This window comes from Rhinatrema bivittatum, chromosome 11, assembly GCF_901001135.1.
Source record: "Rhinatrema bivittatum chromosome 11, aRhiBiv1.1, whole genome shotgun sequence".
Lineage (NCBI taxonomy): Eukaryota > Metazoa > Chordata > Amphibia > Gymnophiona > Rhinatrematidae > Rhinatrema > Rhinatrema bivittatum.
The window spans coordinates 26,838,026-26,852,242 of record NC_042625.1 but is presented as its reverse complement, the minus strand read 5'-3'; the positions used below and the strand labels follow the sequence as shown (position 1 = coordinate 26,852,242).

General features: G+C 43.7%; 1 protein-coding gene across 2 annotated transcripts in view; it reads right to left on the bottom strand.

Annotated features, from left to right (window-relative positions):
• Window positions 1-14,217, bottom strand: part of RPH3A (rabphilin 3A) — a 327,862-nt gene that overhangs the window by 142,686 nt on the left and 170,959 nt on the right. For both annotated transcript variants that reach the window (XM_029571543.1, XM_029571542.1), the window contains exon 3: window positions 1,898-2,044. In XM_029571543.1, coding sequence (XP_029427403.1) covers window positions 1,898-2,044 — 147 coding nt within the window. The remainder of the gene's footprint in view (window positions 1-1,897; window positions 2,045-14,217) is intronic.

Below are 14,217 nucleotides of genomic sequence, written 5' to 3'. Positions count from 1 at the left end.
CCTCCTTCTTGTGTCTCTTTCTCCCCTGTGCTGGGGGGCTTTGGTTCACAAAGTCCAGGTGGTAATGAACCAACATGGGGGGGGGAGGGTGTATTTGGCGCTCCCGGGCTTAGAAATGAGGTAGGTGACGCCACTCCATGCTCTATGGTAGGCATCACAACACCTCCAACATCGGGAGTTAATTCTGGGGCTGGATTGAAGAATTTTTCAATCTTTGATTGATTTTGAAAGGAGGTTACTGGGGAGGAGGTAATTGTCATCTCCCTCAGTTTCCCCTTCCTTTTTGTGTGTGGCATCTCTTATACCAACGAAAAAGTCACGAGGAAGTAAACTTCAATCCTATCCAAATAATTAACACTTGGTTCCCTTTAATGGAGGATCCGGAACTTCAAATTATAATAAAAGTATAAACTTACTAAACGAAGATATTCTCGGAGGCTTCCAGGAGCTTGGTTCTCAGTTCTCAAGCAAAGCGGCGCGGGCCCCTTGGGCGCGCGCAGCTTAGGCAGCGCGCCGGCGTCAGCTGCGCGCCGCAGGGGTGTCTGTTCTTATAGCCCTTCCGCCGGCTCCGCCCTGGAACGTCACACCCGGAAGTCTTTAGCGATTCTTGTCGGGCAGAGAACTCTACCCCGAACTCGAGCAAGAAATTCAAGGTAATAATTAATATCCTTCTCCTCGGGGTTTGAATCGCAGGGGGGTCTGTTCTTATAGCCCTTCCGCCGGCTCCGCCCTGGAACGTCACACCCGGAAGTCTTTAGCGATTCTTGTCGGGCAGAGAACTCTACCCCGAACTCGAGCAAGAAATTCAAGGTAATAATTAATATCCTTCTCCTCGGGGTTTGAATCGCAGGGGGGTCTGTTCTTATAGCCCTTCCGCCGGCTCCGCCCTGGAACGTCACACCCGGAAGTCTTTAGCGATTCTTGTCGGGCAGAGAACTCTACCCCCGAACTCGAGCAAGAAATTCAAGGTAATAATTAATATCCTTCTCCTCGGGGTTTGAATCGCAGGGGGGTCTGTTCTTATAGCCCTTCCGCCGGCTCCGCCCTGGAACGTCACACCCGGAAGTCTTTAGCGATTCTTGTTGGGCAGAGAACTCTACCCCGAACTCGAGCAAGAAATTCAAGGTAATAATTAATATCCTTCTCGTCCCTGCCCATCTATTTTTAAGCGCATTTCAAAAATTTGAAAAGCACTGGTGATTTTGATAGGGGGAATCTGTCAGAGGAGCTGTCCAGATGGTGGTGCTGAATGCAAGTGGCATGCCTCTTTGCAGCTGTGGGCAGATGGCGACACCTGCATTTATACAATCAGTTGATGTAATAAAACTTCTAAAAACGTCTCTATCACCATGCACTGCCCAAGAAACCTGCTTTAATAAATCCCTGGGTTTATTGGTCATTTTTGTGGGGAGGAGGGGAGAAAGAAGGGGTTACCAGCTTTTTAAGTGAAAGGTTTCTTAATATACAAATATACATCTGTGATGGAAAAATGGCCTCCTCTTGTGCAGACTATACAGCTCTGCATTGGTTATGGAAGTGCTCTATTTAGAATTTTAGTTTACAGAGTCAGTAAATAAGGATAAAAAAATGTTTTCTCCTAATCCAAGACTCTGCCATAAAAGCTGTAACCGCAAACCAAAAGATCCATATTTAGTGATGTGCTGGAGGGGGGGTCCTGGGGATCTCTTGATATTCCCTCGTTGCACCATTTATAAAAAATGTCTCATGGAAGGGACGAGAGCTGAGAAGAGGCCCTTGCTAAGAAACTGGTCGTACGTCACTTCTTCCATTTCCTAATTACTGTAATCTACCATCAGTCATAACATGAAGTTCCTGCAATTATTTCTTACAATGTCTTAACAATTTCAAAGAATTGCAAAAAATGTCATTTTCTTACCCGATTCGCTCCTGCTCCATTTCTTCCATTTTTTCTGCCCGAGCTATTACTCTGTTGATAATCTCCTTCTCCTCATCTGTCAGGTCTTCGTGCTTTCTTTGCCTCTCCGGTGGATTACCTGAATGTACTGACCACCCGGTGCCAAGCCTGCCAAGCCATATAAGAACCATTAACCTTCGGAGAAAAGCCATGAGGCAAAATTTTCAAAAATTGAGCTTAAGGAGCACAAGTCAGAAGAAGAGCTCCCCTGGGGGGAAAAAACAAACTGTTAAACAATGAGCCAATAAAGTTTTCTTGCATCAAGATTTTTCTTTTCATGAGTTTGGCAGATACTGTAGCAGTAGGATGTTTTTTGTTTTTTTTCCAGCATCACCTTTTCTTTGAGTTTCCTGAAATTGAAACCCAAGCGTTGGCATATACACACGTACTTTAAGTAAGACCTCCAGACAGATTTGATTTCTAAAGAAAACCTATGAGAAATACTCTTTCATGTTCACCTACATCAGTTTTTAAGCATCAACAACTGTTTACTTCCTCCTCAATCAATAGCCTCAATGTTGACCCTCAGTGCTGGAAATGAGAAGATATCATTCCACAATCTGATCTTTATATTGCCTACTTTACCCCCACCATTTTCTCTCTCTCTATTTATTGCCCATAGACTGTTACTGTTTTGATTACTGAGTAATAAAATAAACTCCTTTTTCCTGAAAGGTGAAATTACACAGCTGGCAAATGTCTTACAGATGTTGTCCTGAGCCGAAAGCTTTTCATCGAATTGGCATGACTACTGTACAGCAACTGTCTTCCAATTAAGTTATTCTTAGCAATCAGTTCCCATTGAAATGGCTCATAATGTGATGGGAAAAAAATGTTATCTATTATACAGTATGACAGCTTTTATTCCTTTTACAATCTGGCCATGTTTTACCAAGTAATTTTCTAATTGTTTGACTATAAGACCAGAGCTGATATCAATATATTTGATACAAGTAATAGAAAAGCTATGCTCAATACCTGTGTTGTGGAGAGGTTAGGAGGAAAAGATTGCCCCTTTTGTGGAGAATGTTGGGATAAGCAATGGCGTGTGCATGCTTGAGGAAGCAGACAGTATGAGAAGCGATCTAAGAAAGCTTGGGGAATTGTTGGAACCATAGTTCCCTCTAAACTAGGGGTGGGCAGTTCCGGTCCTCGAGGGCCACAAACCAGTCTGGTTTTCAGGATATCCCTAATGAATATGCATGAGAGAGATTTGCATGCACTCTGCCTCAGTTGTATGCAAATCTATGTCATGCATATTCATTAGGATATCCTAAAACCTCGACAGGTTTGTGGCCCTCGAGGACTGGAATTGCCCACCCTGCTCTAAACTGAGCACGTGAGCAACTGCCCATACATTTCAGAGCATCACTCACAGAGAAAATCTGCCAGACAACCAGGAAAAGGGAACTATGATTATTGAAGAAAGGGCCCCTCCAAGTTAAAAGAAGGCGATTGCAGTAGCACAGAGACGTAACTGGCCCTAGCTGAGGAGGACTGGTTAACCACCCCCAGTCCTCGGATTCAGGCGAGTCTAGCACAGCTGAGGCTGGTTGCCCTGTTTTATTCTCTGATTATTTGTGGGGGATAAGGCTTTTTGATAATTCATATGCAATCTACTTTTAAGTGATTTTAAAGAAAAGAAACATGTGAAGAAAAAAAAAAGCCCCCCACCTTCCCCCCCAAAAACAATGAAAGAATAAAATTAAAGACCTCTGACATGGCAGACAAAGCTATAAAGTGAAGAAATTCTTCCCAAGCATGGAGGAATAAAGGCCATAGGCCTAGCTGAGCTAAAGTTATGGTTATAACTTATAAGAACTGATTTTGTTTCAATTACCCTCTTAGAACTGAAGGAAATCCAGTAACTATGTGCGACCCAAGGGAAGAAACGCAATAAGATTTTGTGAACCTGGGAAGGGGGGGGAGTTCCAGCTCTTGGCACACTCACATGAATGTTCTTTGCATTGAAGTTTGGGTCTTTATCAGTTGTTGAAGCTGAATATGTTTTGGGCCAGATGTATTAAGCACTTTTCCATCTGACCCAGGATGGGGGGGGGTTCCCCCATGGGGTGCGGCTGGGAACAGTTTAGAATAATCCAACCTGAGCATAGTTCCTTAGGAACCCTAATTGCATAAGTGCTGATAACATATAGAACTCCGCACTGTATGGAGAAAAGGAATAGCAAACGTTAGGCCAACGAGGATGGAATCAATCACAAACAATTCACTTCCTGTACTATCTAAAGCCTTTGCTGCAGCAAACTCTAATACAGGAGGCAATTTGCAAGCAGCCCACGTACTGGCAAATGGTGTAGGTGGTCCCAACGCACGCACTTGGTGCAAATTTTACAAAAAGTAACCTGCACTCTCTCTCTCCGCGTGTTAAAAGCGTCTGTGTGCTTTGCACCAATTCATGTGGGGAGGGCTAAAAGGGGAGATAATAAAATAGCGTGCGCACATTTAGAAAGATTGAACGTGCGGGCGCCTCTCTACTCCCTTGACCCAAACACATCGATGGGAATGGTCTGTTTCTAATGCTGCTAAACGTGCATGCACTGGGGGAGCTGCATGCACTTTTATCCGTATTTGAAGGCGGTAGTCGAGCCATTTCACTCAAGTAAATATCTTTGAGAATTACCTTCTTACAATAAGAAAAAAAAGAAAGGACACAAAAGGCAGTAGATTTATTTATTTTTTAAAGGCGTAGGAGAGCTTTTGGTAAAGGGAAATAGTGGTCTGCCCTGCAACTAATAATAACCCTTCTAATTAGATGAGCATAGGGAGTGAAGTGAATTAAAAAAAGGATATATTTTGTGGATATTAATTAAGTCACTGGTGTTTCTAGATAGGCTAATTATTTAATCACTTTCTTTCCTCAAGTTATCATCACAGCCCTGTAGATCCTGAAGGCAAAATTAATGACAATTAGAAGACGGCTGGGCTAATCTGATTCATTCTGCCAGAGGCATTAGCTGGCAGAAGACGCTCGCTGGATACCGAAACCTGACAGCATGACTTGCAGAGATAGCAGGAAGAGAGAGTCAGGGGCAGTCGCGCACACAAAACGCGGGGGGGGGAATGGGAGAGCTAATCGACAAAACCCAAGGTAAATTTTCCACCGTCGGATCATAGCAGCGCCCATGGGAGTGGGCCCAGTTGTAGTGGAGTGGCTACCTTTCAGCTTTAGCCGTGGCCATGGCAGTTCTTATGATCATTATTGCTACCGCCACAGGCACTGTTGTTACGCACAACAATTTAATTCCTTGTTAAAACGAATCACTGCATTATTGGTCTCTCCTTGATCAGTCAGAATTTAAGAAAGAATATATTGCCGGCTTAAGTCACCTTGTGCTACAGGCACATCAGTAAAGATTACATGGAGCCTCTTCCAGTCCAGAAGCCACCACAACAATTAATCCCTATGGAAAGGAGGAGGAATCACTTTTAATTCAAGTCATTCCTGGCAGATTTCCAGAAGGATGTCCCCGTCCCCCCCCAAGAACTAAAAACTGACCAAAATCAGTCTTTATCTGCTTCACTCATTTCCACTGGCTCCTGCAGAGGATGCAGACCGCTTTTATTGCTTTCACTTAAAACTGCAAAGCGAGGTCCAGGACATGAGTGCGCTCCTGGGAGAACCTACCTTCATCTCTGGACAGATCATATTTTGTGCTGTCACAAAACAGTGTTGACACTGGCAAGTGACTTAAACAGAATTACCTTTCTGAGTTCAGAAAACACGCCACAAATATTAGCAGATCCCCAGACCTCTTTCTGTTTGGCACCTAAAGGCTACACTTTTCTGCAAGGAGTTTCTGTCACGATCCTGGCTACTGGGCAGCCTCCCCACCAGCACAGGTCCTCTCGGAGTCACACTTTCTCCTGCTCTAGCCACCTCCTTAAAGGTCCCAGGATTCAGCAAGGCCAACCTTATTTAGCCCAGTCTCTCTCTCTCTCTCACACTCGGTGCCTCTTTATCGAGTCACCTTGGCTCCTTGTATTGGCCCTCCATGCTTTACCTTGCTCCTGCATGACCCCTGTGACCTTCTTGCTATGCCTTGCTTTAGGCTTCCTGCCTTGTCCTATGGTCTGCTCAGCCTGTCTTGCTTTGGGGCCTCTTCAGCCTTTCAGCCCTGTCCTCTAGCCTCCTTGGCCTTCTTACCTTGTCCTGCAGCCTCCTTTGCCAATTTGCCCTGCCTGGTGGCCTTTTGCCCTCTAGTTTCACCTTGTTCTGCCTGGTGGCCTACTTGGCCCTTGTCCATTGCTTCCTTGTTTTGGTTGTTCCTTGTTGTGCTCTAGTTCCTGGTTATCTGTGCTTGTATTTTCCTTGCTCTGTTCTTGTCTAGCCTAGTCCTGGCCTTGTCCTGTCCAGTCTTAGTCTTGACCTGCCTGGTCCTCCCTGTAGGCTTTCAGTCCTAGCCTTTGTCTCCCACCCTTGCTTTGCCTCCAGGTCCAGTCCTTGTCTCCTGTTCCAGCCGTGTCTCCAGCCTCTGATTGATTCCAGTCCAGGTGTTGCCTCCAGCTCCTGCTTGTCTTCAGTTCCAGTCCGTGTCTTCAGTTCCAGCCCACCTTTCCATTTCTACCTTGTCTCCAGTTCTTGTCCTGCCTGATTACTTTCATATACCATGCAAAGAAAGTCCTGTTGGCCCTCAGAACCTGAGGGCTCAAACCAAGTGTGGTGGGGGGGGGGGGGGGGGGAGGGAACTGGTCAGGCAGAAGACTTTTCCTTGCTCTGACCTGAAGTCCTGTACCATTCCTGTTGGGGGAATACTTGACCAGCCTGTATAACCATGACAGTTTCCCTTAAAAAAATGGACTTGCAGGACGGCAGAATTAAACATTTGTCCCATAAGAGAGCATCTATGAGAGTCAAATTCATAGATTGTTTAAAGGAAGTTGTGAGTGAAATGTTATGAAAATGGCATAATATGGCATGATGCAAAATATATTATGCATCATGTCTGCATTATACCTGTGATTTAAGTTTAAAACATCAACGTTTTGGGAGATTAAATAATGCCGTTTGTTTCAATAATACTATAAAGATGTGCAGATCTTCGTTTCCTGGTGTTGGTCACATCCCTATTCTCCCGAGCCCCCAAATTTAACTTCCAAATGGGCCACCACACCAAAGAACTGGTTCTGTTGAAAAACGAAAATGGCCAGCTGTAAATTATTACTGTGTTGCATGCTGGCCTAATTCCTGACTCCCACCAGCTGTTAACCTGGTTACTATATTTTACTATATTCTGTCTAAGGCATTTTCAAAATCGAGTTTCTGTGCAACCAGGATTCACAAGATATCTAAATGAAGGCACCAGGTTACATGTTTTATTTGGGTTTTACTTGGGTTTTAATGTTTAATTTTTATTTACATGTCTTATGTTATTTATCTGTTTTAGTCTTATTTTAACAGTATTTTTTTTGTTTTTTCCCTTTTTTTATGGATATATTTATGGATATTTTATGATGAGCCACCTGAAAGGTTGATAAATAAATATCTAAGTAAAGGCACCAAATTACATAGCTGTACCTAAGATGTGGCTTGAATCTGAATGCAGCTGAGCTCATTTTCACTGTGTTAAGACATCTGAATTTCCCATACCTTACTGAATTATCATTTAGGGGGTCATTTACCAGACGGATCGCACGCGAAACGTCCCTTATCACGTGCGATACCAAGATGGGGGCGGAGTCGGCCCCGGAAGAGGAGGAGTCGGGGCGTCACCGGGGCCGACTCCACGAAGACGCCGCGGATGAAGAAAAGGTAGGTGACTTTTCGCGTCCTATTTCGCGCCCAATAGCTACACCTTCTATGGTGGTGCTATTGGGTGCGAAACCGGCAGTGATCGCACTGAGGCGGTGCGATCGCTGCCGGCTAGCGCAGGACCACCCCCCGTTTCGGCCCCCCGCCCCTCATTACCTAAAGTATCGCAGGCCTGCACTACCTAAATTGAGGTGGAGTCGGCCCCGGAAGAGGAGGAGTCGGGGGCATCACCTGGGCCAACTCCGCGAAGACGGCGCCGCCAGCAAAAAGGTAAGGGCCTTTTCGCCTCCTATTTCGCGCCCAATAGCTACACCTTCTATGGTGGCGCTATTGGGTGCGAAACCGGCAGCGCAGGACCACCCCCCCCCCGCCCCCCATTAGCGCAATTTTCTAAAGTATCGCAGGCCTGCGATACTTTAGAAAATGAGGCCCTTAGACATCTAGCTACATATCCCCCTTAGGTATCCACATGGAGATTTAGACATTAATGCAGATGGTAAATCTGCCCGATTTTTTTTTTTTTATGTGCACAAACCTATAGGTCAGAATTTTAATTAAGATGTATAATGTTTACCTTTGAAAATTTTGGTCCTGTGTGTTTTGTGGCTATCTAAAAAAAAAAAATTAAGAAGATCATAGAAGATACCCAGTCTCTAGTTGGGGGGGGGGGGGGGGAAGCAAGCCACAAAGGGTCAGAGCAGATGCCCCAGAACCTAACTGAAGCAGTTGCTTCTACCCTCTGAATCTATGAGACTAGAGACAGTCCAGAGAAAAGAAATTAAAATGGTGGTGAGTCTGCACTGTAAGGCTTAGGAAATGGGACTGAACGACCTCAATATCCTGGAAGAGAAGAAACACAGGAGGGATATGAATCAGTAAAAGGAAGGGTAATCTCCATAACGATAAAGTCTGCGTGTACATTGTAGATGCAGATTTTTAATGAGTATTTTCGAAGTGAACTTACGCCCATGAGCTTGCTTTGAAAATACTCGGATAATTGGCTAAGTGCATGCACACATTTACTCATGAAAAGCCGCACCTCCTCTTCAGAGGGTGTAGCTTATATGTGTACACTTATGTGCATACTTTTTTTTTTTTTTTTACAAAATCAAAAAGAATGCACACAAGTATCATCTCCACTCCTTGGACTGCCTCTGCTCAATTCATGTAAAAGTACACAAGTAACCAGCTTCATACATAGCCTAAGGCTAAGTGTTTATAAACTATTTTAATAGAGCCATTTATGTGCATAAAAGCATGTTTTATGCATGTAAAAGGCTTTGAAAAATTACCCCTTAAATACCTGAAAAGTATTAATGCAGAAGAAGCAAACTTCTTTCAACAGAAAGGAAATTGTAAAACTCCATAAGGACTTCACATCAGGACTCCAAAGGGTCCTGATGTGAAGCTCCAAAGGGAGAAGTCTCAATCTCACCAATTATTTTTTCCTCCAAAGCCAGGGTAATGAGAATTCCTAGATTGCCCTTCCAAAGGAGATGGCCGAGATAAAAACAGTAACACAATTTAAAAAAAAACCAAAAAAAAACAAACAAACTGTGGGATAAACAGAGTATCCCTGAAAACAGACAATGTAAATGAAGCTCCAGGTAACCTGCATGGAATGACAGTCCAGACCATAACAGTGGAAGTGCGACCACGTTGTGCTTCCTGGAATGCACTGGGTAACCCACATGGCGTGGTAGTTACAACTCTAAACAGCACTCGGCAGACTGGATGGACCATTTTGGTCTCTGGTATTATGTGGAAGCAGCAACAAATGGGACTCTCGGGAGGAAACAGCTAAACATAATACATCAAAATTTTTCAGAAGGTCTGAAACCTTCTACCTTCTTCCAGCCACTAACTTTTAAATCGAAAGAAATTCATCATAGTTGTGGGTCTTTTGTGATGTTTCTTCTTTTTCGCCATTTGAATCCAAGCTAACTTGAACGGACATTCGCTGCCATCATAGTGCGTTCAGGTAGCTAAACCCAGCATAATGCAGTCTTAATTTCACCATCTTTCCAAAAAGCTACTCAAATATGCCTCTGCGAGTGTGATTATTAGATAGCTAGAAATGCCCAAAACGATATTTTAAAAAGCTTTTTTTTTTTTTTATTCCCATTAGCAGTTGGGACCATACTGCACAAAATCTGAAATGCAACATTCCCTTCACAAAGGAAGAGAGAGGATTATTTTGATCACCGTGACATCTGAAATCCTGTAGCATGAAAACGGTCCATTTTCTAAAGAAAGGAGATGGTGCTTACAATATTAACTATCCATCCATTTTTCTGGCAGAAGAAATCTACAAAATAGCTAGCTGTATGAAATCAAGGTTCTGTATACAAGGGGGTGGAAAAAAAAATCTTTCGGGTTCTTGAAATGGATGAAAACCCCTTTTGGCATACCCATTCGATTCCAACTGGAAGGCAAAATCTTGCTCCACATTCTGAAATTGATTAAGCTAAGATCTGCTGAATTGAGCTTTATCAACAAAAGAATCAGCCCAGACACACATCCCAGTCTTATTACTGATCTGAATAATCAATTGCAAAGTTCTATATTCTTCTTATAATCTCTGTTTTTGGCCAATTGCTGGGGGGGGGGGGGGTTCCATTCTTGCACCTTTCAATCCTACAGAAGGCACAATCAGCATTTTTCCCATTAATAAAACATAATTCCTAAGAAAAGATTATGATTGAATTTAAAAAAAAAAAGAGGTAGCCAGGTCTGCAGGGCATAATAAATCAGTGGCCTGAAAAAGTCGTATTCATTTTAAAATTAAAACATGTACCTCATGGCGGCGATGCTTAAATAAATTCTAGAGGAGAAAGTGACAATTATGTAGATAAGCTTCACGAGCTGCAGTGAAATCCTATACTCAGTGAATGAAGGTAATGCTACAACCACAGAACAGCAAGTGGGGGTATAAACGCTGTGCACAGAAGAAAATCGGCAGCTTACAAGCAGCTTCTCCCAATTCTTCCTATATTCAGCCTTTAGGCAATTTTCAGAACAGGTTCTAACACAGAGTGACAAATCTACAGAACAGCAGCTGCTGCCCTGCAGTTTCCCAGCAGTATTCACTCTGTTCATACAGTGGGGAGTTTGGGGTCTAATGTTGTAAAAATGAAAATACCAAGGCAGAGAATGCATAACGCCTTGGAATCTGGAAGCAACTTAACCTGCGACTGCCATGGGTCCAGGACTTACAATATGCCCACCACTGCTGCCATCACCACCACCATCCCATAAAACTTGGCTAGCAGAACAAATTGCTGCTCAAGAATGTAGCTGGATATCTTTTTCATGTGGCTAAATATGGACACTCAGAATTTTTATTTTTTTTTTTTACACTTAATACATGTACAGGGATTTTGATGAACAATCCTTAGCGATTAAAGGCTGAAAAGAGAGAGAACTGCTTATCCTGATCCTCCTAAATGATGCCCAGGAGTCACTCATACTGACAGTAGAGCAGCAATTTGTTCACTTAGCTGAATTCTGTGATGCACAGAAGAGAAAGCATGCAACATCCAACCTACTCTATACAAGTAAGGGACAAACACACCAGCTGCCATTAAACCAAATGAAAATGTAATAAACCATCTCCTCCCTTCTTTTGATGGTGCACATTCTTTTGATCTGCTTTTCCTTGTATAATGTTCCATGAAAGACAGATTACAATGTATTGCACATGGAATTAGTTCAACTATAAACCAGGCAGCTTGAGGAAAAAAAAAATCTTACAGTATCGTTCACCATGTAAGAAATCAATCAGCAGGGGAAATGCTGTGGTTAGTGAATGGAATATCCTGCACATTGGTGAGAAAAGTGGCATAGTAAAGACATTTATTTATTTTTCTGTTTTATACCCCGTCCTTGTGCAAATGCCCAGGATAGCTTACAAGAACATAAATTCAATCTCAAAAGCATAAAACAGTGCCACACAATAGATACATGCACAATCACAGTACATCAACGCAGAGCAACACCAAACCTTCCAGAGAGATAAGCCGCACATTAAATCAGATGCAACACACCCACGAAAATCAGCAAGTCTTAATTGGCACATTTCTGATGGTAATTTATTCTAGCTGTAACGGATCTTGTGATGGTGGACTCTCGGTGCCGAGGAGAGGCTGGTGCAACCTAGTGGGTGTACCCGCTAGGCCCACTTTGTCAGCTGGTGGACGGGACTGACTGGAGCATCACTTACACCAGCCGCCTCCCCCACAGGTTAAGCCCTTGGGTTCTGGGGGCCTGGCAGGTCTTAGGTGGATCCTTAGGGCGGTAGCAAGAACAAGAGTCAAAGGCCAGGCAAAAATCAGGGCAGGCAGCAAGAACTAGTGGACAGGCCGAAGGTTGGCGTAGGCAGTAGGCAATGAGAACCAGTAGACGGGGGCCAGAGGTCAGGTCCAGGCAGCAAATGAGAATGGTCAAAGTCCAGGGCAGAGGTCAGAATCCAGGAATTCAGACCGAGGGAAGACATGACAGGACAAGGGCAGTGGAAGGCCCAGGCAGGGCGAGGAGGAAAAGCGTCTGGCAAGGCGGGAACTCAGGAACGAAACAGGAGACAGGAACAAGACGGGAACACCGGAACAAGGCAACACGCACTGACGAGGAAGGCACATCAGGAGACTTGAGGTGAGGCAACATAGGGCTGTACTGCATTCACTTAAGTAGGAAGGACCAGCGATGGCGCTGTGGGGCTTTTCCCAATGCGGACCCTTTATGAAGTTGGTGATCTGGTATGCGTGCGCCTAGGAGGAGCCAGAGCAGAGCGGCGGCCTTCAGTGATGGCCAGTGTGCATGCTGTGCAGTGGAGCCAGCGGCATTGGGAGTGAGTAATTCTGGTTACAGGTGGGGCCTGCGACTGGCGAGTGAGACACTAGCTACAAGGGAAAGTACTGGAGGGGGGCACAATTTCAGGATGTAGAAGACTTGATCATTTTTAAGGCTGGAACTTCCAAAAGGCTATCCCCTCCTGAGAACAGAGCAAATGACTTGGATCACGTGATCCCTGAACTAAACAGGGCCCCATAGCATGGAGTACTTAAAATGTTATGGTCATCACTCTAAACTTTACTCATGACACCATAGGTAACCAATGACGCTTTATCAATAAAGGGGCTGCATGCTCCCTAAATTTTGCCTATGGCAGCCGTGTTCTGGACTAATTGTAAATACCTTGTATTTTCTTCTGGTAAACCTAAGTAAAAGGTTTTGCAATAGTCCAGGTGTGACATAATTACAAATGACCCATGGCCTATAGGCAGATTATTTGTTGCACTTTCCTTGTGCTCCATAATAAAGGGGACACTTTTCTGCTGTCACCATTATATTCTGTTCCAGCTATTGCCCCCTCTCCCATCCCAAAAACACTAGCAGTGAATAGGTTGTTGGTAGATTAAATTTTACTAGATTATTAAATAGTTCTATTGGAAACTCCTTAAGCCGTTGGGATTTACAGAGTGCAGGCTAGTAGCCATGTGAGTTGGAGAAAACTGGAGTCTTAGTTGGTTGTGAGACTTTTTAAAGGACCAACAAGACAAGTTTTGGGGGATTTTTTTTGGGGGGGAGGGGGGGGATTACATGCATCTTCGTGTCCTCTGCCAACAAGAATGATCTTCTCCAATTTTCCTATCACCATCATTTGGAAACCTTCCCTTTACAAAATTTTGAGTTGATATAAAGGAATTTTCAATTATTTTCTTTTCACCCATTAAACACTCTCACCACAATTGGGGGGGGGGGGGGGAGTCTTGACAGCCTTTACCAAAGGGTATAATTATTTCTACTTTGGTTTTTGTTAATAGAATGAGACCCTCATACTCCCTCCAGTCAGCTCTGCTTATCTCAGAGTCGGCCCTGAAATATTAAGAGGAGATTTGCCATTGCAGAGCTATGTAGGCCTTCCTACAATGCTTTGGTGCCAAGCTTAGAAAGCAAATTCCACGATGTCAAAAAGGCCTTCTTAGGTGGCTGGGAACATCGAAGAACACAGGTGCTTTTGAAAACACCTGTTTCAGCTTGCGAGCTAAATACTCAATACGTCTGTTAAAAATCATGAGCGGGCATCCCAGCAAACACAGAGAAAACAAGAGCAGAAAAAGCAACTGGTACTTACTGTTCCTTTTCACTGTCATGAAGGCAAAAGAAAAAGGAGAAAGAGAAGACATGAATATATGTGGTTCATTCTTTCAGTTGTTTGTAGATTACTAATTTTTCACCAAACCAGCTAAAAACCTACTGTGTAAAGAAGCACCTGGCAGAACAAGATTATCAATGCATAAGAATCAAGCCAACCAAGAATCTTTTCAGGCAGCTTGAAATCACCTACACACTACATAGGAGTTCTTACATTTTCGAGGAGCTTAGTAGACCAAGTATAATTTTTTTACCTTGTCCAATGCTTGCATTTTCATTGTCACACAAAAGGAACAGAAGTATTCACTCTGCTAAGTTACTAATAGGGCCGAATATAATAGAACCACCCAGAGCACTG